The sequence below is a fragment of the Sparus aurata genome, chromosome 8, assembly GCF_900880675.1.
Source record: "Sparus aurata chromosome 8, fSpaAur1.1, whole genome shotgun sequence".
Taxonomy (NCBI): domain Eukaryota; kingdom Metazoa; phylum Chordata; class Actinopteri; order Spariformes; family Sparidae; genus Sparus; species Sparus aurata.
The window spans coordinates 19,705,495-19,733,454 of NC_044194.1; the positions used below are offsets into that span (position 1 = coordinate 19,705,495).

The 27,960-nt window shown below is 40.0% G+C and overlaps 1 protein-coding gene across 1 annotated transcript in view; it reads left to right on the plus strand.

Moving 5' to 3' along the window:
* Nucleotides 1-27,695, plus strand: part of cspg4 (chondroitin sulfate proteoglycan 4) — an 82,307-nt gene extending 54,612 nt beyond the window's left edge. Inside the window, exons 6-11 of the mRNA XM_030426342.1 lie at nucleotides 7,207-7,383; nucleotides 17,020-17,218; nucleotides 17,862-17,993; nucleotides 19,200-19,360; nucleotides 21,495-21,678; nucleotides 22,419-27,695. Of these exons, the coding sequence (XP_030282202.1) occupies nucleotides 7,207-7,383; nucleotides 17,020-17,218; nucleotides 17,862-17,993; nucleotides 19,200-19,360; nucleotides 21,495-21,678; nucleotides 22,419-24,241 (2,676 nt within the window). The 3' untranslated portion in view covers nucleotides 24,242-27,695. The remainder of the gene's footprint in view (nucleotides 1-7,206; nucleotides 7,384-17,019; nucleotides 17,219-17,861; nucleotides 17,994-19,199; nucleotides 19,361-21,494; nucleotides 21,679-22,418) is intronic.
* Nucleotides 27,696-27,960: the final 265 nt, after the last annotated feature.

The following is a 27,960-nucleotide window of genomic DNA, read 5'->3' on the forward strand; positions in this document are numbered from 1 at the left end:
GGGGAAAGCATTGATACACATCTACAAAGGCTAAGAAGCAGATTCTCTCAATGACCTCAGACTGAAACGTTTTTATAGTAAGGTGACTGACAGCAAAATGGCTATCCACCCTCGCAATTTGCCACCAACATCTTCATCTGCTATGTTATATTCAGAGTTTACCATCAAGTTCAAGAATGGATGGGAAACTTGCTACACTGTGGAGGAGAAATCTCCACTTCAGTAACACCTACATAAACTATTCTTTACAGATTTCTTCCTATCTATATTTTGTGTTTGATTAGGGAGGAGTTCTGTTGATATATTTTCAATAGCCTGATATTTTCTGCATTCTATACTAAAAACATGGTGAAAATAGATTTTTTGATGACTCTAAATAGTATTTTCTAATGTATGGGGTGATAGAGAAACAGACACAGTCCCTTCTTCAGTTTTGTCTTTTTGTATTGAGTCAACATAATGAAACAATAATTTTTAATCTGGCTTCATCTGATTTTTAAATTTTGTGTTTTGTAATACTAGTGCAGTGCCCGTAAGAAAAGTGTATTCTTATAGAAAAGTGGGAGGTTAAGAAGCTTTTTCATGGATGGCCAAATGAGGCTGTGTTTGAAGGTGGGACGTCAGGGATATTTAGGTTTGTTGTGAAATCCGATATTCCAGGGTATAATTGGCTGTTTTTGACTATTTTTGATTTTGCCATTATATTTCACCTTAAAAACTATTTACTTGGTGTCATTATTTTCAGCACAACCTCACATGTGTGAATGTACAGTTATTTTTTTATTTTGACATACTGTATTAACACAATGGACCTAAAACCACAAAAAAAATCAGAGTAGAAAAAGTTTGATTTTTTTACTGTGAAAACCACAAATATGTTTAACAAACTATTTTTACTTGTAATGCAAATATAAATTGTTTGCTAAATTTGTGCATACATTTTAAACATTTACGGAGTTATATCTAACTATTTACATTTAAATGCAGGCTATGCTCAGGTCTGCCTGAGCTCCTTCCAGCTGAATAAAGAGCTGCACTGCCTGCTCCACATTCAGCATCTTCTCATTGTTCTGACTCATTAAACAAAAAACCGACTCCACTACACACTAAACACACTACACCAAACACTACATAACAAACTAACTATACACTCCAAACACGCTAAATGTCACAAATCTCTCAACTCTCAATATTGCTGTCCGGCCGTCGTTGCCTGTCAATCATCCGCCTAGGTCCCTCCCACAACTTCCTGTTCCTCAACAACCAAACTTGCTGCTTGGACACTTTCGTGACAAAAGCCCGTTTTTACCGTTTCTTCCTGCACCAGACACAAAGCAAACGTGACGGCAATGTTCGCGAAAAAGCGTGGCGGACATTATTTACCCTAGGTCCGGTTGTGGACGTGCCGATGTGTCCGGTCCATCGCCTCGGGGTGTGGGCCGTGTAGCTAGCGGCTAGCAGCTAGCTAGCGGCTAGCGGCTAGCTACACGAACATCCACAGATTCCGATTCCACTGTGTTGTCCGCGCGTCTCCGGATCTCCTCAGACCCAAACAGACTTGGTCCGGACTCGTTTAATCTCATTAATCCACAACAGTCAGTTTAGATGCACAGAAGAGAACGAGACCGAACCGCTGGCAAAATCCCGGTCCAGCTCAAGCCGCTGCAGGTATCAATCCGCTTGTTTCTTCAGGTATGTCGTGGGCTTGAGCTCTGCAGTGATTGGCTCTGGTGCGCACGTGGCCACGGTGTGCAGTGATTGGCTCTGGTGCACGTGACTGTGGTGGCTCCGGTGGACAATGCCGGCAGAATTTGTAAAGCATTTATGAAATAATTTAGTCACGGTATCATTGCAGTCCAAGCAAATGCTTAGATGCACACCACTGAACCACGCAGCAGCCATGTTGAAAGTCTCAGGTCAGTGTGATCCTGATCCGCAGAGATATTTGACTAACAGAAACACACACACACACACACACACACACACACACAGAGATTCCGTGCTTTTATAGAGAGATATGCAAATTATGGCAAATTAAGGCCTAATTTGCATAATATAAACATAAAATCTCAAAAGCTTGCAATACATTTTTTCTTTGGTATGATGTCACAAATCAACTGGAGAAGTTTCATAGTGATAGCTATTAATTGAACATTTTCCCCTATTCTACTCAATTTACTTTGAGTGTTGGGCACAACTTTGGCCTTTAATCTAAAAAAAAATATGTTCAACTCCATCTACGGCAGTAGACTTTTAGTATATGATTCAGGAGGGTATTAGGACCAATAAAAACTGAGACATTTCTTTTGCATTTTTTTTGTTTTTTTGGGCTAGATTGACTGGCCTATAATTAAGAGTCTGTCTCATCATGTTACGCACATCAAGCTAAACGATTGTCAACAACACAACCATATAAAGTTAGCTAGCTACAGTAATGTTAGCTAGCTACTGTTAGCTAACTATAATGGAGGCTAATTTGATGTTACATGATAATAGTAACATTCTCTTTCACACAACAATCATGAATGTGCAAATATGTTGTTGAAATATATCAATTTGATGACATCAAAAATGTTCTGAGGTAAAAGAGATAAGACTTGTGTGAGCCATAGTAAATTTACCTGACAGTTACAGTTAATAAGAATCAAAGGTTCCAAAGAGATACCCACTTATGAACGCTAAAACACAGTTTCTGGTTGATAGTGGACAGTATTGAACCCTTTGTGTGGACATCAGTCAAGAAGACATGCATAAATCTATTTTTTAACATGGGCGGTTATGGGAAAATGTGGCATCCCCAATTTCAGTATTTTTCAATACTTTCCACCACTTGGATTCCTTAGGACTTTTGATATGTTATAAATGACATATTCATGAGACTAGAACAATTGAAAGAGTTTCTGTTGCAATTTGTGTGGGGTCATGTCGTATAGTGCCTGTACTAATTATTCTTGGTGCATGCATGTACCAGTTTCTATAGCTCTATTCTGAGTGCCAGGAGAAATTTGAGCATCTTAAAGGAGACCTTTTATACTTTTGGTGGTTTTTGTTGTCCTTTCCCTCAGTGTTTTATGTAGTTTGTTCTTCATGCTCCCCTCTCCCACAGAAACGGCTCATCAGTAGTCCCACCTTTAATTCCGTGACTTTGTGTCATACCATTTGCATAATTTATGCCTCGCCACTGGTTTTGCACGTGAGAATTGATTTAGCAAAACTGCTCTGTTGTTGTAAGCGGTGCTAGGTCAGGCATGGTTGAGCTGACCAATTAAAGGAGACTGGGATTTTTAGGGAGCATGTGAATCTGTTCTAGTGGTAGCCCAAAATGAAATTATGACCCTGATTTTTATATAATAAAATTGTTTTTTGCCATGTGGCTTCCCCTTGATGTTTCCTCTCAAATTTCTATCTTTGTGTTGCCCCTGCTTACTGAAAAGAAAGATGCCCTGTAAAATAAAACTCTTTCTTTACCAGATGGTTAGCATATGTGTACATGTTTTGCCAAATCCACCAAAACATTGGACCAATACCTAACACATAAAGTATTAAGTAAATATGATTGTCCATACAAAGCACACAAAGATTATTATACTTTTATCAGTCAGGGAGCAAAACCTTCCCAACAGACCCAAAAACCCAATAATCCATAATTCATCCGCTCTTAATAACTCCAGGGAGCATAAGACTAGATCATGATGTTTTTTTCAAGAGGATTACCACAGCAAAGCGTCACCATAAAACTTTCCCCAGCTACTACTCAGAGCTGTTTTGGATTTGTTGTGTTGTACCAGATAGAGAGGGGATGGGGAATCTGGGAGCTGCTGCAGCTCAGTTGTCTGGTCTCCTTCCATGTGGTTCAGGGGCCCCAGCTTCAGGAAAATATCAAAAATGCATGAGTAGTTACCGGTGGAAAAACCTCATGCATTCTGAAAAGACCACATAATTTAGTTGGGCTAGTTAGAAACACATCTTATAGCTCCTACATCCAGCCCTGGTCTGCCCCTACTCCTCTCTATTTTGCTGAACCATTGTGGAAAAACTGACGATGCCTTTGGACCGCCTGAAGCCAAAATAAACTGGCCTGGTATATTCCTATAATAATGTGTGAGTGCGCACAAAACTCCCGCGCTTTGCAACTGCCAGACTCACTCATACTGTCTCTCAAAGATCCCAGTGAGTAACCTCGAATGGGTCTAGTGCACAGCCATGATTAAGTTGGTAGCGGGGAGGCTAAAATGAACACAGATATCATCGTCTGCCACTATGGAAATGTCAAGAAGAAAACCAACTCTTCTTTTTAACTGCTTCTCTGAGACTTTTTTTTTATGTGTGTACTGTGTGTACTTTCTTTCTGTTTTCATTTAATGTACTATATTCAGAGAGTGAAAAAAAAGTCAGCTAAATGAGAACCATACTGAAGGAATGATGTCCAAGCCTAAATCTGCGCATCATTTAAACCAGACTGTAATTGTTCCAAAATGATTGTCGGATGTGGTTTATTGCGTTTTTTTCCCCTTTAACTTTCAAGCTCGACTGAGAAAGTCTCCCCTCGCCTCTGGGAATGAACACTGGACTTACTGGCGTGTGTAGAAATTTTGTGATAAAGTCATTTGTAGTGGTGATTCACTGAGGTTATGTAAGCGTACAGAATCATGAGGGGGGTGCACAGTGAGAAAAAACTGAAAGTGGCTCATGCAGAAGATCTGAAGGAACACCAACCACAAGAATGTTAAGTAACTCTATGTGCCATGTGGCCCAGATGTGCCGCATGACCATCTGAGTCATGGCATTCTGCTAACTATGGCGTTAACTGTGATTTACTCCAGGTCTGAACAATAAAGTCCTGTGCACACTGAGTAACATATGGATCCAAGGAAATAAAGGAAATCTGAGTCACTCTGCTCTAATACACCTTTGCTTTAATCAGGTTCAGCTCTCCCATCAGGTCTCAATTAGGTCTTCCATAAAGTCCACACAGGCATCTTTATTTTCAGCAGAGTACACAATGTTTTCAGGACAAAGTGATCATTTTTCCAAAGTTTATGCTGCTAATTATCAAACAAAACAGTAGGCACACAGAACCTAAGATTTTACATCAATCTAAACTGAAAATGAATTAAATAATGTGGCCAGTATAACAAACAAAGAAAACAAAGCCGCGTCTCCAACAACCACCCACTGTTTATTGTCCCAGCGAGCAGACTGATTGTCTCGCTGACTTTCCCCGATCAGTAATGATGATGGGGGTTGTTACTCCAGAGGGTTGTCAGTCATATGGGATCCATTTGGCACTTCCTGCTCTCTGAGGCAGGTCCTGTCATCGCTGCAGCTTAGTGGCTTTTGTCGAGACAAAGTTTCAATTGTCTCCGTGCGGAGAAGGACGCTGAAAATATTATGTAGGCAGCTTATTTGATTCAGATAGGACAACAAGGCCGAGAAACAAGAAGACAGGGTAGTGGGAGCAGAGATTCCTCTTCTGTATGCAGAAAGTCAACAGAGTTGGCTTGGCCGGGCCGCAGGTGCTGTTTTCTATCGAGCTCACTTGACACTGGATGACTGATTCCTTTGTGCATCTGGTTTCCCTCAAGGTTTCGTTCCGCAGGGGACATTCTCCTGTGCTGCTCCCAGACTTCAAGATCTGATTATAGCCTTTATCTTAAAACTTTGAAAACATACTGTCTCCTTAGGACAACAAAAGATATTGTGTGAACTGCACAGAGATGTTAGTCTCCCTAAGTTAGAACAGACTGTGAAAATTTAAAGACCTTTAAATTAGAATTCCGGCATTAATAAACTTGGGACCTATGTTTACATGTCTGGGTGTGTAAATGATTTCTACTGACCAAGAGTTTTGGATTCAGTCTAGCAGGTCGCCTTAGCTGGCAGCCACCACACATCTGCAATGGCTGCAGTGTAGTCCTTTTGTCACAGTTTCATCCACTAAGAGTACCTGTTTTTGCCACTGATATGCTGTGGATGTTTTAGAAGAATGTGACAACATTAGGGAAACAATTCCTAAGGAGAGAGACCTTTTTTGAGATAATAGAGTTAGTCTGCGCTGAGCTCTTGCGAGGTGAGCAGTTACATGTGTTGCCTCATCTAGACATTCTTTAAATATTCAGCCATGACTTGGGAAATAAACTCTAAACTCCTCTCCCTAACTCTGACTCATGTTTCCTCGTCATCCTCCTGCAACAGCTCACCTCTGGCAAGATTTCAGTGTTTCTGGCAACAAAACGGATCTTATTATTCAACAATAAGGTCTATCTCCATAGTAATTGTCTCTGTAAGGTTTTTCAGACACATGAGCATACTCTTCCAAAACTATCAGCAGCAGAAGTAACAAAGTGCCGTGGAAATAATCCTGTGTGAAGTTGTGCAGTGTCCCATGCAAACGTATTTGATGTATGCAAATGCTTGTTCTGTGGTGACAGTGTTCCTCCAGATCAAATGTCTCTCTGTCTCTTTCACTGACGAAATTTCGTTAGCTCATAAATATCAAGCAAATTAACATACTGAGTGAACCAACCCTCTTGGACTGTACACAGAGACAATATGAGACAGAAAACAAAACAAAACAATATAACAGTGTCAATATTTACTGCTTCCCATAAAGACCGCAGACTCACGACAGACAAAACAGTGGAGACCAAGACATCATGACTTTTTGTCTAGTATGAGTCAATGTCCAAATCCTTGATCCTACCTTTCCCATGATGCAATGACATAATCTTTTCCTAAGATACTCCCTGTCTTGTTAACGCCCACATGTTTCAAACTCTTCAGACACTTTGTGAAAAGCAGACTTTCTCCAAGCCAAAGCTGAGACAGTCAGGATCCCCGAAGCCACAGAAGACATTATACAATTTTTTTCATGGGCTGAGAAGTGATGTAAACAATTAGTAAACGGAATATTATGAAATAAGGGGAGTCAGACAGCTAAAATTAGGAATTTAAGAGAGAGATGGAAACAGTTTGTTTTCTTCCAGTTCTGACTGGAGTTTGTCCAAGTTGGACACGATGCGATGGCCTCATGCGCTCTCAAAAGCAGTGGTCTTTGGATAAGTGTTTTAAGAGACACAGTCACACTGTAAATATGTATTCCACCTTTTCGTCTCACCCAGCCTCCGCCCATTATATGATGTTTCCTCCCATTCAGGTCTGATTCAGAATTGAGTGACACCTGGATCCCTTTTTTGTCTCCTCCAGATGAAAGTTGGAAAGATCGTCTACATGCATGACAGCACCGAGAGCACAGAGGACAGTTTTACACTCTCTGCCTCGGCTTATGAGATTGGGCGCCGGAGCCTCCCAGTCACCATCTCACTGACTGTCATACCCGTCAACGATGAGCCGCCAAAACTGACACGTAACACGGGACTGGAGGTAATGTTTTGCTCTTTGAATGTGCATTTGTTAGTGCGAGCTTTTCCTCCAACAAACTTTGTGGGTGAACTGGATGGAAATGTTGCTGTAGGAAAAGTCTTTCATACCTATAAAACGTAAACTTTCAGTTTATTGGATACTTTTTTCCTTCAGTTTTGTTGCAACTGATGAGAATTCAAGCTGACCACAACCACCACTTTTTTATGTGAAAGAGGAAAGAAATAGCTTTTTTCCGCTGACCTTTCAAAACAATAGAAATGATTTATAATTTTTTTTTTCACCTAAAAAGATGAAACTGTGGAAAAGATAACTTCTCTACAGTTGTACGTTGGATCCAGGGCTCAGTTCACCATGTTACTTTTGTGAATAACTTTGCTTTCTCTCCTGAAATGTGGAAATGAGAACTAGTTCAACCTGTGCTTGTGACTGACAGGATGTGGGGCATTTCCACCTGTACCAGACACTGCATGATTGGTCGAATGCCCACCGCCACGCAAAAATACGAAATGAACAGCTGAAAAGGGGCTTCATAACAGCTGATAAAATCTCATGTCTACATCTTCCACTGGAGGTTTAAGTTGAGATGAAATCTTAGTTTTTAGAGCTAATGGACTCTGAACTCTGCATGAACTCTGTTGCTGATCTTTCTCACATCTATCAGAATCAGAATCAGAATACTTTATTAATCCCTGGGGGGACATTTTTTTTTTCCACTATAGTGAATAGACCCAGCTGTGCCTACAGTCCACTGCCATGAATCCTGTATGAACAGAGAATTAAAGAGTAGAGTGGACAATAAATGCAGAGATTTTTCATTCGGACACAGAGGAACACTGACCTCCTCACAGACGGTGAGGCGGGCTGCATCTGTACAGCAGTGGCCTCCGAAGCATATTTTTTGTTTTTATAAAGAGCCATGAAATAGAAGTGGATTAGCATATTCTCACCCTGACTGCTCCTAAATGTGGTGAATAAGTGAATCATGTTAGACACGTAAGTATACAAGGGCAGTGAACAAGTAGAATTTCAGCCAAACAATATTTGCGTACATTTTAATACAGTCGCAAACATGCAGATATCCGAGGACTGGGCAGTAAATCGATATTATATATTCAACATGGCATGAGACGATATTGTGCCTTAGATTTTGGATGTCATTATATCATGACATAAGTGTTGTCTTTTCCCTACATTACCGTATAGTAACCCTCTTAGTCATTATATCCACATTACTGATAATGACTTACCAAATATCATATTGTGTTATGAGGTGATATTGAGGTGCTTGGTCAAAAGTATTGTGGTATTAGATTTTGTTGCCCAATCCTAGCATGTATGAAGTGCTTTTGAGGAGATATCAAGACATGTATATTCACACTCCCAGCAGCTTGGTTGGTGGCTTTAAGCTTCCGACTCTTATGCTTTTTATCTACGCCTTTCGCATTAGTTTTCCACGTTAAGGGTGTCACATTTCGCACTAATACATCATTATGCAGTGTCCAGTTAGACTAAAAAATATAGTGCATGCAGACAAACAGTCAACATACTGGCACATTATGACTTTTAGTATGTTTTTAACTTTGTCAAACAGTCACAGTGTGGGAAGCATTAGGAACTAAAACTACTCTACTCCTCCTACTAAGGTTTAGGAAAAGATCATACTTAAAATAACCAGTAACGAGTCTCGTTAGTAATGTACGTGACGTCATTTTGGTATGTTACATATATAATATGCGACTTATTGCCATTGCCTGTTATTTTATTCTTATTGCTTTATACGTTTTTTAAACTAAATGGTTTTATTGCTATTTATATTCTTTTGTTACTTGCTATTGTATAACATTTGCTCCTGCATGACTCTTCTCACTTTTTTATACTATTGCAATCGAGGGGCACTTCAAAAAGTGACCGATAACATCAAACTATGGACGCTATTGGACAAGAATACAGGACCTCTGATTAGGCTGCCGCATTTGACACGTCTGAAGTGAGAATGTGCTCATATATGGTGTGTATCATGATATAACCTAAAAATATTGTGATATTATGTAAGAGCATTCGGCCAATGAAGGAACATATTGTCATTATCACGGTGCCTATACTTAACCCTGGATCTCATAACTATCGGTTACTGCATCATGTGCAACATCCCCTACTGAACACTTGACTTACATAAAATGATGCCATTTTTAAATATGGAACATGTAATTTAGAAACAGATGAGTTTCTGTGATAGAGTAGCTTGAGGGTGTTATTTATTACCATGCAACTATATTAACATAGTCATGTAAAACACATTTGTTCATTAAACTTAACTATTCATATTACATGTTGGGAGACTAAAGTTGAAATATAAATTACAGCATGCTGATTTAGAGGTACATTCCTCAGAAAAACATTCAAATATTTAACATGTATTAAAAACATATTTTATGTCATACAGTGTCAAAGTCAAAGTACTCTGGCATATGCTACTGTCAAGACCTTACACCAAAATCTAACTTTACATAGATATATTTCAGATTTCTAATAATCTTTCAATGACATGTGCATAAAACTACTCTCCTTCTAGTGTTAGCATGTACATTTTCTACATTGTAGGCAGATCTTAGCTATATGTTTCTTCTCTAATTCTATCTCAGTAACATTTTCACCAAAATAACTGTTGTAATTATAAAGGATTTGATGTAACTGCATCTTTTTTTAACTGAATCTACAGCAAGTTCAGAGAGTTTTTGCCACACACAGTGATTTACCTCCATCATAAGGGAGAAGTTTTGAGGCATCAATGAAGTAGATTCTACTGTACGAGTAGGCAGGCAGTTGGAAAAAGCCAGCAATAATCAGCTCACAGAACTGGAAACCGACTGTGTCATTCAGCCCTCCCTGCTCTGCCTGCGGCTCCACGTCTCCCTGGCAACCCGTATTTTTGGAAAACCAAGATGGTCGACAAGACCACGGCTTTCTGGCAGAGTAAGGGCGGCATCCAATCCCTGTGCCTGCTCTGCTGCGGCTGCAGAATGTAACACAATAATATATGGACGTCTCTCCGCACAGAGCCGGGGCTGACCCAGCGGCACTTGGATTGATTTAAGGCAGGAAGCGTGTGTGTGTAGTGACCTCTGCAGCAGATGATCAGACAAGATGACTAACATGGCCGTGATCGGCCTCTGTTAAAGCTCACCATTGATCCCATTTGGCCTAGTCTGTGGGATACATCTGGTCTCGATTAGGGTTTACATTCTGTCTCAGTCTGGTTCTACTCAACTTTGCTATATCTCTGAACAGTTGTCCCACTGGGTCAGTGTTACTTTTTGACAGCCTATCTTCTTTTTCTATCTATCTGTTTATCTATCGATCTATCTTGCTAGTGATGGATGAAGTACATTCTTCATCAGAATACAGAGATGTAAGATCGTTACACCAGGTATTTGGGTGGTTATATGCCATCGCTGAAGATGGAGAGCTCGAAATGTATCACCACCACTGTCGTCTTTTCTTCATGGACATACACAGCAGCTCGTTGACAATCATCTTCCTTGTTGTTGTCTTTTTCCAGTAGTTTGTACAAACCTTTACTGGCCCACTCCCCGATATAAAGTTGGAAACACACCCTTGTGTCCCCTATACTTAAACCAGCAAGATTTCAGATTGCCTGGCAGCTTGGGATACAGACATCTGGCGCCCCTCAGAGTCTTCAGGATTTCAGAACCGGTTTGGTATCCTGTTGAGTCATCAGCAAACTAAGTCATTTGCTCGTGGCAGCTCCTTCATTACTGCCTGCAAATGAAATATCGGCCATTGTGTCTGATCAAATTAAATTTGCAGCCCTTCTTCTTTGGTGCTAAACGCATTGATTTATATATAAACCATGAATTTGCAAGGCCATTTTTCAGATTACCTGCCCTAGATTGCCTGGTGCCTCGCTGGAGTTCAGCGTGGGCTGATGTGGCCATCTAGTGCCAGGGAGTGAGTTCTGCAGTGTTTAGAATGTCCATCACATCTAGTACAGACTATACTTCGAACCCAGTGACCTGACCTCATTTTGAATACTGAAGCCCTTTTTTATTTTCATTCCTGCAGAGAGAAGAGAGAGTACAGAGTTGCATTTCAGCACAATAGGTAATCAGTTTTGAGTACATGAGTATTATCAGCCTCATCATGGACATCACAAGCTACAATAATCATTAGTGCCAAAATATATAAAGCTCTGTCTCACATCAGTTGATCGGGGAAATTCATTCAAGTATTTTTTAATTTCCAGAATCCAAAAAGACATAAAACTCATTATAAGGTTTATTACTATATTCAATATATTAATAATGATTAACCCATAATCGTTTGGTAAAGCAACTGACTATCAATCAAAGAACATTTCAAATTCAAACTCCCTAGAAATGACTCCATAGAAAGTCATGGAAAACACTAGAAACAAGCCAAAAAATCAGTCCAAGGCATTTTTCATTCCAGCATAGTTTGGCACTAAGCACGTAATTAGCAATCTTTTATGTATTCCTTAAGATTAAGCTTGTATTTAAAATAGTCCAAATGATTCTTAGACACATCAACACTAAATATATAGTCTGTTGTTCAGGCCATAAAGATTATCACCTAAGGAAATCACAGATTTGACGAACGCCTTTGTTAGAAAGATGATTTTTCCTTACGAAGAAAAGAGAGGTAAAAAAAAAAGGTTTCTGTTTTTACCAACTATATTTCACACTTCTTACTTCTTAATAAAGTCATCTCGTGTATAAAACTCGTTGGTGCTTCGGGTTCCTCAGATTTAATTTTGCTCTGGATGTCTAGAACAAATTGCAAGTTTGAAAAGTGACATCACACCCCCAAAAGATCCTTCAGCTGACCTCCTGCTGTTCAGCTCCTCGCCCTCCTGCAGTAATGTAGGTGCACTCCTGGACCAAATGATATCACTGCTGGAAGTGGTAACAGGTGCTACAAAGCACACTTCTGACCACACCAATCAGGGGTGCAGCATGTGGTAAAAAGGTGAAACCCGCTTGAAACTTTCAGCTGGAGAGAACAGTGGAAATTGGTTTTTCAGCCCGGAGTGTCCCATTTAGAAGCCTGGTTGCATCTGGGTGTCCCATGCATCTGGTTTCTGAATCTTTTTTTAAGGGCTCCAAATTAAGACTATATTTTATCTTGTTCCCACCCTTTCCTCAACATCAGATCTGTTAGCCGCGGTTGAAGAATAATGGTGAGGTATTGTAACACTAGATTTTCTGCAACAATGCTCCTTAATGCTGAGAAAATTGGCCAGGTGGGTGGCACTATTATCAGCTAAGTCATCTCTGCATATCATGTCCAGAGCTACCAAAAGGACTATCAGCCTCTGTCTCTCGATAAGGGGAGGGATAAAACAGAGGGAAAGGAAAGCATAAGAGCATCTATCTCATCCGTGATGTGTAGGGGATGGTGGGTGTTCTGCCTCGAGGCAAGCATATCCACTTCAACCTTCCTAACATTGTCCAGATTTGAGTTTTTGGGTTCAGTCTCCACACCCCCAACAGAGGTTGTGCTCCCAGACAAACTTTCCAGCTCTGCTTTCTGCAGGCACGAGACGTAAACAGCCCAGAGGAGGTAGAGGCTCGACAAAGCCTGAAATCACAGGTTCTCCGCAGGCTTCAGCAGCAGAGAGGATAAAATGCTGATGTGGGCCCGTATGATATCAAAATATCCTTGCAGCCTAACACTGACTTGGAGTATTGTTTACAGTGGGATGAGGTGACATTCTTCCCTATTCATTCATTTGTTGGACTATGTATTGTCCCAGAAATAACTTCAATATATAAATGACATTTTCAGATACGTGACATTAATATAATGATAATATATTAGGATAATGAGGCAAGCGCACCCTTCAGAGAGCAATTTCAGAGGGCCTATTTTTAATTCTTTGTCATATTAACACATTTGAATTGGCATGTGAAACAAATGTTAAAGGAACAGTTCACCCAAACGTGAAAATTCAGTCATTATCTACTCTCCCTGAGTGATGTTTTGAAGTGCACAAAACACACAAAAGTCTGGGAAAGATCAGAGTTCCCAAATAGATTTGAAAATATGTCAAAGACACACTTCTTAAGCTCAAATCCTCACCTTGAGCTAAAAGCATTAGCAAGCACCCCATCTGTAATGGGTGCACGAGCTGGCCCACATATCAAGGGTGAAAAAATATGTCTCCAACATCAGCGCCTAAAATGTTACATGGATGCTGAAACTTCACCCAACTTCCATCAGCATGGAGGTGAGTGGATAATGGCTAAACTTTCATTTTTGGATGAACTGTTCCTTTATATATAAATATTCTAGATTCAGGTGTACTTTAGTGTTTCTCCCTGCGGTCCCCACTGTCCACAAATGCAAGCGGCAGGCCTCACACACGTCCGTTCCCTGATTGTCCGGGGAATATCCCAAATTTAGCCAACTGTTTACTTCCAAACATCAGCACCTCGGCTTACCCACACCCACGGCTGCCCAGGAAGCATCTAAATGACTGTATTCAGTGCTGGCAGGGCTGAGTACACATTCGAAAATAGCCATTTAAATGCTGATGAAACAATAGTAATATGTAACTTAGACGTCTGAAAATGGTTCAACCAGATTTAGTCTGGTTTTCACCTAGACGCACTGACTCTGCTGCTATTGATCACTGCTGTCTAGTTTCATAAACCTTCACATTTTTATTTTCTTTCTCTATTTCTCTGTGCTTATTTTCTGTCCTTGTGCAGTTGTAACAATCAGTTTCCCCTGTAGGGATCAATAAAGGTGTATTTTATCTTCATTTATCCTATCTCAGACGTCTAGACATATTGTGACATGTTAATCGTCAAGTCAGTGCTCATAATGTTTGAAAAAGAGTCACATTAGAAGACCATCTTTCTATTTCTGCTGCTTCCATCCAGATGCCACAAGGTGGACAATTAAGTTTGCTTCGACAAGCTTCTCATATATTTTTAATGATATAATACTTGTCGTGCTAAATGTTTTCTATATATTTGCATCTGACATAATGTTCATGTCTAAGTGAGTATGAAGAGAGTAATGAGAGTATTCATTTAAAGGTTAAGGACAACATTTCTCACCGTTGGTGCTTTAAGGCAGGAACACTGAGTTACAACTTCCAGACGGGAATACAAGATCCTGCTTTTAATGATCCCTTTAATGTACAGCAGGAGAAATTGTGCGTGAACACAGACAATCTCAACTCCTCCTTGTCTGTGAAGTCGTCGCCAGTTCTAAAAGTTATGATTTGAGAGGAGCAGAGGCACAATCAAAGACTGTAATGATGGATTACAGCTTCGAACGGATGTCGGCGATAAAGCTCTGATGGAGTGTCGGACTGAATGGGATGTTATGAGAAGTGGACTGGATGGCAACCAAATTATACACTTCAAAACATATTTGTTATATTGAACCAGTTGAGATGGGTCTGAAATACCAGAAATGACACAGGGGAATGGAAAAGACAGCAATTTTTGTCAGTTTGTTTGGTCTCTATGTTTGACTCCAAAACATGAAAAAAATATCTATGACTTTGAAAGTATATAAAAGGAGGAACTGAAACACATGTTTTTTAGCCACATAAGCGGTGTAGCAGTATAGATGTGGGCTGTCATTTATAGCACCACTTCAGAAGACCTCAACAACTACACCCTAACTTTTCCCACTTCAGCACCATGAGATCAACATTTTTGAGGAGACATCTCAGCAAACGTTTGCTGGATTGCAGTGAAATTTGATGCAGACATTGATGCCCCCTCAGAATGAGTCTGTCTCTTCTTTTATGATAAAATATATCCGTTAGTATTGACATTCCAATTACTGATGTGTGGATCGAGGCGGAAATGATACTTAACTGATCCCAAACATTTCTGTTATAGGATCGCTCTTCATATTAAGAGGTCACTACTTTGTATTTTATCATCAACAGAGCTCATCATTGTGAGCTTGTCTGCATGCCATGCTGAAATTAGCATTCAGCTAAAAGCACCGCTCTGCCTATACAGCCTCACAGAGCTGCTAGCATGGCTGTAGGCTCTTGGACTCGACATGACAAAGTGCTCTCAAGGGTGCCCTTCCAGTGGAATAAACGTGGTGAAGTACCCTCTTGTGTGAGATGTAACACAACTTTCTCAGGCCAGTTCCCCAACCGCACACATCTGCTGCCCTTTTTAATTTTATTTGGCCCCTGCCCCTCAAATATCCTGAGTCCGCCTCTGTAAAACCACTGTAAATGAGAGTATCTCTGGGCACTTTCTGCCCATGAGCGAGTCTATTTTGTTTTCAGTGACTTCATCAATGTTTGGATTAGAAACAATGTATTTAGGCTGCTATTACAGCATGTCAAGAGGAAAGTTCACCCTGAAGCATTCAATACCTTAATAAGCTTTCGTTAATGCACCCTGCCTATTCAGCTCAATTTAGCGGTGCATTTTCAAGTTCCCATGAAAATATCAACACGGAGCACTGTCGACAAATGGACGTCATGCAAAGATTTGTATAGCACAGCTAAGAAAATAGCGATTTTCTGCCATTTAGAAATCAACGATAAACATGAGCGTTGCACCTGAATTAACCTTCAGATAAATCCCTCATAATAGTACAGATATCTTTTTTCTCACTGCGTAGTTTCCAGCCTATAGGCTACCACATCTATTACAGGTTGACTTTTTAAGCCTTTGCTGATTCTCAACGGTTATTTTTCTCATTACTTACACATGCAACCCACAGTTGAACGCCACAGGTTCACACACCCACTCTCTAAGGCCGGTCAGTCATTATTGTTCGCTTAGGGAATTAGTAAGTGGCACAAATGTAGACATGGCAGGTTGAGAGAGACTTAGCTCACCAAAAAAAGTTAATTACTCTACAAGTGCTTCCTCAGAGAATACCACTTGACACGTATGCCACAGAATGAATTTATAAATGTAAAAGCCTCTCACTGATTGACACCTGAAGCTTTAATATTCACAACCGGGGCCTCTCCTCTTCCTCTTCCTCTTGCCGGAGGCTTCTCACTCCTCATCCCGTGTCCTGAGAAAGAAGAGGAGCGGGAGGGGCATCAGCAGGCGAATGGCTTTCCAGATCAATATGTACCTCTCACTGCGAGGCACCCTCGGCTCACTCTCCCAACTGAATCCAGCTATTTAAGAATGTCTTTGTGGGGATCTGGCCCATTTCTTTCAATTAATGCTCCTTTCAGCCAGCCAACCATTAGAAGTCCATTAAAGCCCCTCCAACTAGGCAGAGTCATTCAGCCCCGTGCTGCTGTGCTCCATCTTCTGATAACAGGAGCGTCTAGACTGCCACTGTGAAATAATTAACCTTTTAAATAGTTACTTTTGGAGGCAGGATGTTTGTAGGATCTGTTTGTCTTTTATTTGTATCATTTCTATCCATCTTTCTATCTATTATGAAGTTCAGACAACATCGTATTGTCTTTTTATACACTTTGCTGCCTCTAATATTTTTCAAAATAAACTCCTGACCCTCCTGGCTGGAATCACAATCCTCCCAACATAACTCAGACTGAGTAATCTGTGGTCTCCATTCATCTCTGTTCCTCTCTCTCTCTCTCTCTCTATCTCTCCCACTGTCTTTGATATTTCACAGGTTCTCGCTGGAGAGGAAGCTGATATCACCTCCAGCATGCTGAACACTGACGACGAGGATACCCCTGCAGAGGAACTGGTTTACAACGTCGAGGTGCCCACCAACGGGATGGTGGCATTGAAAGAGGCGCCCGAGGAGGGCATCCTCAATTTCACACAGTCTCACATAAACAGAGGGGAGGTCATCTTCATTCATGAGGGTGAGGAACACGAGGACTACAGGAAGTAACTGTGATGCCTCTAACTTCCTTTTTGAAAGGTTTTTCATCCATTATAGTATCTGAATCTGTGATCTATAGCGACCTCTATCCTACACTGTGGGTATTACAAGTACATTTCTTAAAGCACCTTCTACAATGTCTGGGCTTGTCTGCAGAACTCTCAATACCTGGGAAAGTCATCAAATTGTAATAAAAATAATTACTGGGCCTGATCAACAACACTATGAGAACCCCAAAGATACACTGTGGCCATTTTGTGTCATGATACAGTAGAAACTGTAATAAAAGTGAAAAATAATAAAGTAATAAAAGAACATTTATTGTGATAAAAGTGTAGTTTCCATCAGGGCTACAACTGGACGGCAAGTTTTAAATTATATTCTGCATTCAGAATTAGTAATATAATAAAATGAAAAAAAAAAAAAAATGAATATATGGCATTATTTGAATCAAAATATGAGAGGAAATTCAAAATCTGATTGTTTTGCCTAGTGGACCCTCCCAGCCCAAAACAATTTCACACAAGTGTATTTTCAACAGGAGTGAAAATTGAATCTTTAGACTGAGTAACTAAATGAATGCTGAACTGTAACTCACATCCGAAACTCTTCTGTTCCTCCAGGTGAGGAGTCTGGAGGTTTCAGTTTCACTGTGACAGACGGAGAGCACACGTCTCCCCTCTACCGATTTGTTGTGACAGCCAGGCCGCTAACCATCACCATGGTAACGCAGGAGGAACTCATGGTATTTCCAGGTACGGCCCCGATATCCTTCAGACCCAGACATTACAGCCAAACAATGATAGGTCTTTCTTTAACCAGTGTATTTATAATGGGTTTTTTTTTTATTAGCAGTTTATCTTTAAGAAATATTTCAAAGTTTGCCTATTTTTGCAGATTTAAAATCATTTGAACCACTTACTGAGAAATGCTTTCTGTGTTTTTTTTCCAAAACCCAACAAATGTATCTTTGGCATGCTTATAACAAAAATAGATCCCTTTTTTATTCTCTCTGTCAAGTGATCTATAGTAGGAAATTAACCAAATTGACATATTTAAGACATAAAGGAAGATCATAATCAAACATACTGATGTCCTGTTTTATCAAAAACCTCTTCGATAACAGGACATTTCCGTAAACAATAATATAGTGTCCCTCTTCCCTTCTTACTTTTAATTGAGGTGATCTAATGCAAAACGTTTCTTTCTATTAAAACTGAAAATTCTGAAGACTTATGTGTAATGTACATTTTCTGACAATGGCACAAATAGAGAAAAGTCATTAACCTAGAAGATGTACTGATTAATGTCAGTTACACTTTATCTATGCTCAGATTTGTCCCTATGATGAACTACTGGTCATACCAGACCAAGGAAGCTTGTGGCTGTGTAACACTCTTAGTGTTTTGAATTCAACAAGGGTGCATTATAGTGTTTATACATTCACAAGATGAGGATTGTGTCTTTGTATCTTACAAAACCCTTTAAGCTTCCTCTTACAGTCAACATTTGATTTAAAATGTTTGTGTGTACCACGAAAAAGTTGTTTTGTTTCTCTACTGTGGAAATGAAATGTCACTTTGTTTAAGTGGTTACTGAACATCCCAAAAGTTTTGAAGAGTTAAACTATTTCCTGAGTGAGTGCAGGAAATAACCTCATCTCTATTATTAATAAACTTCACTCTTAAGCATGACATAAGAGATGAGTTTGAACGCTTGGATAGAAAATGTTGGAATGAAACTCTCACCATCGGGAAACTCTTCTGCACGCTGATGTGCATCAGTTACTGTAACCGCGAAGGTTTGAGGCAGCTCCAGACTCCGCTTAATTTCACAAGCTAAACTTCCAAGAGGCCATTTTCCACAGAATCATCTCAGCACTCAGAGGACCGTGTGTGTGTGTGTGTGTGTGTGTGTGTGTGTGTGTGTGTGTGTGTGTGTGTGTGTGTGTGTTTCCACAGGAACAAGGCAGCCTATTACAAGTGCCAATCTGGGGGCTGTAACCAATGAGGATGGAAATGAGATAAGCTACTCGCTGATCCGCCCACCTCGTTTGGGAAGACTCATCCTGGCCAATGACAGGAACCAGTATGAGGAAATTACCCGCTTCTCACAATCACAGGTAATTACTTTTTCTGTGTGTGCTGTGAGTGTGTGTTTCTCGTATATATTTCTTCAGGGAGGAATTTAACTAATTACCTTTCCTTCCTTCTTAAAATTAATGTTCTATATTAAACTTTAATGATAATAGTACATTTTTTGCAACAGTAAAAAGTAAAATACAATCAATCAAGACATATTTTTCAAAAAACCAAAGGAAAAGGCACCTTTTGGTGGGATTTTCCACCAATACTGAGTTGCACTGGGGTTGAATTCAACTATTATACATTTTTCTTCTTTTTCAAATAAATCCCCTCACACGTCTATTAATAGGTTTGTGTAACTAAGCAGTCACAGCTGTTAAAGGCACTCCAGTTGTCTGCTGCATAGACCACCAGACAGACATATAAGAAGACATAATGACTCCTTAAAGCATATAAGTGCAGATAATCCTCCTTTTACACAAATTGCAGCTGCAGAACTCTCCTGTCTTTCTGTCAAATACAGTTGCAGCTCTCCCCTTTCATCTGAATACTTTTAAAGCCTGCTCAGAATGACACTGTTATGAAATATATATTTATTTATATTGTATTAATACATTTATATTTATATTACAATGAGTTGCACTAATTTAACAATTTGCCTATTTCTGTTACTTAAGAGATGTATTTAAACATATTGCAACAGTGCACACAGAGGTTTTTGTAAATGGATCGTATTGACTTTCCGCAACTTAAATTTGTACCAAAAATTCAGTTACTTAGCTGTTACCACTGTCCATTTGTACAGATTATGAATGTTCCTCCTCTTCACCAGCAGGGGGCCTCCTTGAATATGCCATAGTGCCATGTGAGGCAAAGGCTCACCTTTAGCAGGAGCATTCATGCTAATATGCTGATGCTATGCGATGTCTCTGTTAAAGCCACTGTATATACTGGACGAGGGTCTAGAGTACTTTAATGTACACAGGGGGCACAGGCAAACTATATTTTTGACTTGAAGGACATTATTACAGCATTTTTTACTGATACTACACAAGTGGCAGTAAGTAAGATGATATTCAGATTACACGCAAAAAGGAAAGAATACGAAAGGTTCTCTGAATCCTGAGCACAATAGAAATGTTTAGAAATATTTTTAAATGAGTGTTGTGAGGATGTAGTCTTTACATTTCAACAGTTGGTTTGTTCATCGAATCTGTTTTTGCATTTTTTACTTTTAAATTTTGTCTGTGAAGCAAAAAAACTCTTCCATTTGTCTACTCTGATTATATAACCAAAGGGGGGGGGGGGGGGGTTAAATGGGTTTGGAGTAAGATTAAGGGGTACATCATGTTGTACCACCTGAGGTCCAGTCTGCCATGCACGGTGGCAGTGTGTTCTCACTCTCGTCTCTGTCTTATTTGAAACTGTTTCTTCATTCCTTTTCCTGACATCTGACATCTGCTTGGATGAGCATGAGAACAAATTCTTTCCCTGCGAACTGCTCTGTTAAGAGTGTGACAGTAAATCTAACACTACGTTGAGCTGAAAACAGGATTTGAGTTATTCAGCAGTGTGTGTTTGTGCATGCATGCATGAATATACTCTTCCCTGTGAGCGAGAGAGAGGAGGGTTGAGTTAAGGACACAGTGACCTCAGAGAGCGAACACAGGCCGTCACATTCCAGTTCTCAAACCCGGATCCCAGTCCAGCTGAGCCAAACCACTGCTGCGGCCATTTCAGCTCCCATTTTACTTTGGTGCACACAAGTCAGAGGAAAGAGAGCAATAAGATATTTTTTGGTTGTTTTTGTCTGCAAAATCACTCGAGTCTTTGACTGCAAACTAGGTGTCTGAAATCAAGCTCATATTGACAAGATAGTGATGGATTAAATCCTATTGTTGGCAGCATTATAGATTTTTGTATCCAGAATACTCATATTATGTGTCTCAATACTTATACTCAATAATGTTTTATTTCAAAAGACACAAATGTCAAGACAGAATAAAGTTAACTTGGCTGTCTTTATTTGTGTGATCATCTTATTTGATAACTATTGTAACACTCCAAAATGTAAAACTTGCAAATTGTGATATTATATCACAATATATTTTGATCAACTCAACATTCAAGCCTCATGTTCAACATGTTCATCATGTTTCCTCTGATACGTAGCTGGAGTCAGGAGCAGTCTTCTACGAGCACCAGATACCTGAGGATCCTTTTTGGGTGGCGAGGGATTCCATAGAGCTCAGTCTGTCATCCCAACCAGCACCAGATGTCCGTCACATCCTTCCCATCACTGTCTCTTACTATGCTGCTCACAGCAACATCTCCACACAGCTGTGGGAGAACAAAGGTAACAAAATATCAATGAAGGACGAGTTTTTTAAAATCAAATGAGAATCTAAATAAATGACCACTACATTAGTAGTTAAACGCAACCATAGTTATTGTATATATATTTCCACAGATGTTAATGTTAATTGACACAGCTGTTGTGCATTTATTAATGTATTTAATCGTTATTATTTGTGTAGACACACAAATAGCCACAAAAATACCTGGTAGTGTCCACTAGTGTTGCTAAAAAAAACACCTGCTTTTGAAAGGAAATATCCCCAGGTGCCCCTCACCACCTATCAATTGCTGTGACTCGAACTTGGTTTTTTAGCCTTGTTGGTTGTAATAAAAAATCCTTATCCATCCAGCAGTCACAACTAGGTCTCTACTGAATCTGATCTTGAGATATCTGCAGATCATTCCATGATAAAAACATGTCCATTCTTGTCAAATTCACATTGTAGATGTGAATGTTTTATGCTGGGAATTTTTAGTTTAAGAATATCTTTTCATGTACAATATAGTTTAGTATTGTATTGCCTGAACATCTAATGTCATAAAGGGATTTATCTTTTGCTTCCAAACTAACAAGCCCCCCGCTCCATCTGTCTCTCTTAATGTGCCAAAAGCCTTAATGTACTGTGTTGCCTCATTAACTTCCAACAGGAGACAGCCAAAACTGGATAAAAAGTATTTTTGAAAACTGAATTTGACGACATTTTAAATATTCTGTTTGTTTTTATTGTTTCTGCTCAGGACTGGAAATGGTGCAGGGCCAGATGAAAGTCATTGATGAGTCAATTCTTGATGCCTCCAACCTTCTGGCTAGCCTACCTGAAGCTCAGCGAGGTGATGCAGATGTAATATTTGAGATTAAGCGTTTCCCTGACCATGGCCGTATCACCCTGAATGGTCAGGACCTGCCACGTAATGCCCCGTTCTTCATGCAGAAAGATCTAACTCAAGGAAACCTGGAGTATTTCCATGATGACTCGGGGGCTTCCTTTGATAGCTTCTCTTTTAGGGCCCGTCTGAAGTCTGACGATCGTGGTGTGGCTTCACCTGCGGAGGCTGTGGTTCTGGAAGAGATCTTTAACATCTCAGTCAAACGGCGGGGCTCTGACCCCCCTGAACTAGTCACTATTGACATGCTTCTGGAGGTTCTTCAAGGCTCAATGACCATTTTGACCCAGAAGCATCTTAACACTCAAGATGAAGACAGTCCGCCAGATGAGGTGCACTTCAAAGTGACCAAAGCCCCTCGCAACGGTCGACTGGTTGACTCACTCACAATGGACCCCATTTCTGAGTTCACACAAGAGATGGTCAATCGAGGGCAGGTGGGCTTCTACAGCGATGGCAGTCTTGCGGATGGCTTCGTGGAATTCATCGTGTCAGATGGAGGACACCAAACAGAACCACATACACTCCACATTGGGGTCTTAGCTCGTACCCTGCTACTTGACAAAGCCCCTGAGATCAAGGTGAAGCAAGGCGATGATGAGACCCTGGTGACTGAGGAGATGTTGAAGGCCACTACTGGAGGTCCTGTTGAGGAAGATATCCTTTACAAGATCACAAGTGTTCCTAAATATGCAGCTGTCATGGTCGACCGACAGCCAACATCCGCCTTCACCCAGAAGCAGATCAAAGAAGGTAGAGTCAGTGTCCGCTTTGTCAAGTCTACTTCACCTCGAGACAGTGTCTCATTTGTAGCCCGCAGCCGGGCAGCTAATGTCTCCTCGGTCCTCAACATCACTGTCCAACCGCTGGCCAACATTGCTCAGGATCCACTCTTACCCCAAGGTGCTCTTGTGCAACTGGACAGGAAGCTTCTGGATTCAACTCCTCTGGCAAACAAAACCAGAACTTCCCCAACATTCACTGTCATCCAACAGCCACAAGGGGCTCGCTTTGTGAGGTCTGGAAGTCCTGGTGCAGGCCAGCCAGTGGACGTATTCAGCCAGAAGGACCTGGATGAGGGCCGTGTAGCTATGGAAATTCTGGATAGTTCTGGATCACGGGGTGGTGTCACTCAGGATGAAGCCCGCTTCCTTCTCAAAGCCCACGGGGTGCCTCCTGCAGAATGTGTGCTTTCCTTCCAGACAGGTCCCTACAATGCATCTGGTGTCTATCCCGCAACTCTGTTGAGGACTCCGTCAATGGACAGTAATGACCTCCCTGTTGTGGATGGGATCCCTCGGGTCACTCCAGCTAGCCCTCGCTGGAGGGGCAAAGATATCCCCACTACAACATCTTCTGGGACACCACAGATTTCCCGACCTGGAAACATCTGGTCTATTCTTATCCCAATCCTGGTAATCCTCCTCCTCTTGTTGCTGGCAGCCATCTTGGCCTACTACCTGATCCGTAAAAACAAGACAGGCAAGCACAATGTCCAGACAGCAGCAATCAAGCCCAAGAACGGAGAGGTGGCCGGCACTGAAACTTTTCGCAAAACTGACCCAGCCAATAACATCCCCATGTCCAACATGGACTCCAAAGATGCAGATCCGGAGTTGTTGCAGCACTGTCGGACAACGAACCCGGCCCTGAAAAAGAACCAATACTGGGTCTGAGACACTTGGAGATTGGGACACAGAAGGGAGGTGGATCCTCAAGTGTTTGGAAGCCTCCTCAAATCATTCCTCTCAGTATTATTGACCTCTTGCCAAACCAGTTTAAAAGAAAATAATTTTTTGACACCATTGGTTATTTACTTATCTCATTATAACTGTGGACAAATTCTCAGGCAATGAAACACTGAATACATATTGGCAAAGATAGAGGCAGTTTCTGATCTAAGGAGGCTCATGCCATGTCTATTTATTTTAGTTTTATCATTCCTCTCTGTCAAAGGGCACAAATGAAGACATAAACATGCCATGTGTTTGCAAAAAGTATTTTTGGGTGTGCTCTGTCATTGTACTCCATATGATATCATAGGCCATTATTATTCATTTCAGTGGATAGGTAATTTAAAGTCTTTGTGATAGTTTGATTTTAGTTGTTGGTTCATCAGGAAAGTTGATAAGCCTTGTAAATAGATGCTGAGGTAAATATATGCTGTATCATCAAGAAGATGAAAAACTGCCTCTTTGTTTTTTCTCTTTATTATGTTCTTAAGGTACCGTTGTATTATGTTTCTCAGGGCTAAATTCAGTTTAAAGGAATAGTACAACATTTTAGAAACTAAGCTACTTCCCTCTGACTAAGAGTTTGATATGAAAATTGATACCACTCTCATATCTTTCTGCTAAATATGAAACTATGGCTTGGAGACATTAGTTATGCTAAACATAATGACTAAGGGGAGACAGGGTTAGATTATTTGTTGCCATTGGACAGGCTTGATCCTGTCCAATGGCAACAAATAATCACTTACCAGCACCTGTAAGAGCTCATAATTATATGTTATGTTATTATATGTCTCTTTTGTAAAACCCAACCACAGTGTAAAAATAACATGTTGTGGTTTAACAGAGGCCTGCATGCTGATGACTTCTTGGCTAGATGCAGTGACTTCCTGATTCTGTCTAACTAATACCAGCAAGCTTCCCCTGCCCCTAATCTCTATGCTATGTTAAATTAGTGTTCTCTTGGCTGGGGCTTCATACTGAACCGATCAATATGAGAGAGGTTTTGATCCCTTCATATAACCCTCTTTAAGATAGTGGATAAACTTGGATCCCAAAATGTCAAACTATTACTTTAATGTCATCACAGAATAATGTTTTAGCATTTTGACTTTTGTGTGGAGAGAAGATGGTCTAATAGCCTACTCAAAACAGTTTTAAAAAGTACTTGTTGCTGCAACAGGTTTGATTGAATTTAGCTCGTCAGAGTCAGGTCATGTTATTATTTCTGCATGCTTCCAAAGTGCTTGTAAATATTCACTGGACTGGCACAGCACTGACCGCACGGTTTGCAGACCACAGGCAGGACGTTATTTCGGTAGTGTTGGACTTAAACACATCCGTATCGGCTGACAGGCAAGGATGAAGTCATCACAAACTGGGATATTTCCAGTTTCCAAGTCTGCAATTAAGAATTCATAAAACAAAAACTGGTTGGTGCTAGGGAGGGGAAAAGTAAATAGAATGCTCCAGTGGTTATGTTGCATTGACTTAAAAATGAAGACATCGACAGAGTTTTTAAGTTTTTAAAGCTATTTTTGATTTTAAGCATTCCTTATGTAAGCTGAATATACAGATGGTTTTCCTTGTTTTGTATGTTTCACTAATAAGACCGTTACTGTAAATCAGACTAGTCTTTGTCCTCTTTAGACGTCTGACCTGTGCTGGTTATCTGGCAGTTGAATGTTGAGTAAGTAAAGTGAAGTTGAAAGTGTACAATGAAAGAGTCAGAAAACCTTTTTGATCCACTAAAGAAAAGAGAGACTCAAACATTTATTTTTCTCAAAACTGTTGGACTATTTGCTGTACATTTCTTTTCTCATACTGTATATCGATGACTCTTTATTCTTCGTTAGTCATATACTGAATATACAATAATTTCTTTTCAGTATTCATCTTCTATTGATCTAATATTTTTGTAGTGTTTTAAGAGCAGGAAAATGTTAGTAGAGATTTTACAGATAGCACAGAGCTCAGGAAGTGATGTGTTTCGGGAGACTTGTGTATTTCCAGTGACATTATCTCTCACACATAGATGAAATAAAAAATATTGGTTCCCTCTTCAGGCTATCACATCCACATCTTAACAGTTTTATGTGTAGATATTCTGTTACTGAGTAAGAGTTTTGGCCTTGATTAACGTCTCGAAATATATATATCATGTGTTGCGTCAAAGGTATAGGTACATGTAACTACATTTATTTAGACTGATCAACTACAAAGTATGCTTTTGTGTGTGTGTGTGTGTGTGTGTGTGTGTGTGTGTGTGCACGCGCGCGCGTGTGTGTGTGTGTGTGTGTGTGCAGGTGCCCATCACTCCACTCTGTCACTCATCTGAGTGATTGAGTTTCATCGCCATCCCCCATTTTTCATTATTTATTATTTCTGTCTCTCCCCATACATCATTTCATACATAGGAGTCATGTGCTTTGTCAGAGATTAAAGTGTAATGTGCCTATAAAAGTAATGGTAATACAAAGCAATGTTTAGATTCTGGAACAATGTCTATAGCTGCAGGATGCCTCTAAGCTTGTTCTCGGCACTAATAGAAATAAAATTGTTCAAGCAACAAAACCTGTGTAAATTGTTTTATCAGTGACATTGCCGATCTATTGTTGTTGACTTTGGCCCATTAAGAAATGTTTTAAATATCTGACGCGTGTCACTCGAAAGTGCAGAGATGTTCATGTTTTATTGCCTTTATGACTGTAACGTAACTCTTGCCTAGGTAGCAGAGCAGCAAACTTCCTCTCCAGCTGGATCAATATGCAGGAGCTCATTGGCAAACACAGGAAAAGTGCAGGGAGCACATTTCTCCAGTGTTGGCTTGTGTTTGCAGTGAAGTTTAAAATGTAATATGGAGTTTTAGTTGTTACTGAACAAACTGGATAGTTCTGTCCATATACACTCCCGCCGAACACAGTGGCTTCAAGTATTACATGTGTTACATGTACATTTTCCATCAAATTCTGTTAAATAAGTTCAATGTAAAGGGTCAGATTGACTGTAAAGACTAGATTTGTGATCTATTAATGCATTTGAAAAATATTAACGTTATGTATTATGCTTGAATAACAAACACTTGAAAAACACATTGTGTTTCACTTATATGTAATAATTGAATACACACAAAAGGTTTATGTACGAGTCTGTATTCCATTTAATCAGTGTAAGTTATTCAATTTATTCACATTGGCTCAACATGGTAGAAAAAAGGGTTGTATTACATGTGACACTTTACATTTGTTTCGTAATATTAGTAACTTTTTTTTAGGCAAAAACAATGTGTTGCTTATAACTTAAAATCTGTCGAATCAACCAGCCAGACTTAAAAGGAACTGGATAACTTTACCTCTCATTATTAGATCTTTCAAATAAACTGACAATAATAAAAACATATTATTTTGTTTTTGCTCTTTTGTTTTATGTTATTGCTGTTTGAATTCTTCTGGTTGAACTTGTGTCTTTCTGTTTTATATTTTATGCTATTATGCCCCTTTACTTTTGTTTTGAAATGGGCCACATGAAAAGAAAACTTTCCTACAATTCTTACCTGAACCTTTTACTGCTTCACTACTTATATATAGTTTAAAGTGGCTCTATATATTTGAATTACTTTCAAAAGTAGTTTATTCCGAGGACAGCTTGTGTATTCTGGTTGC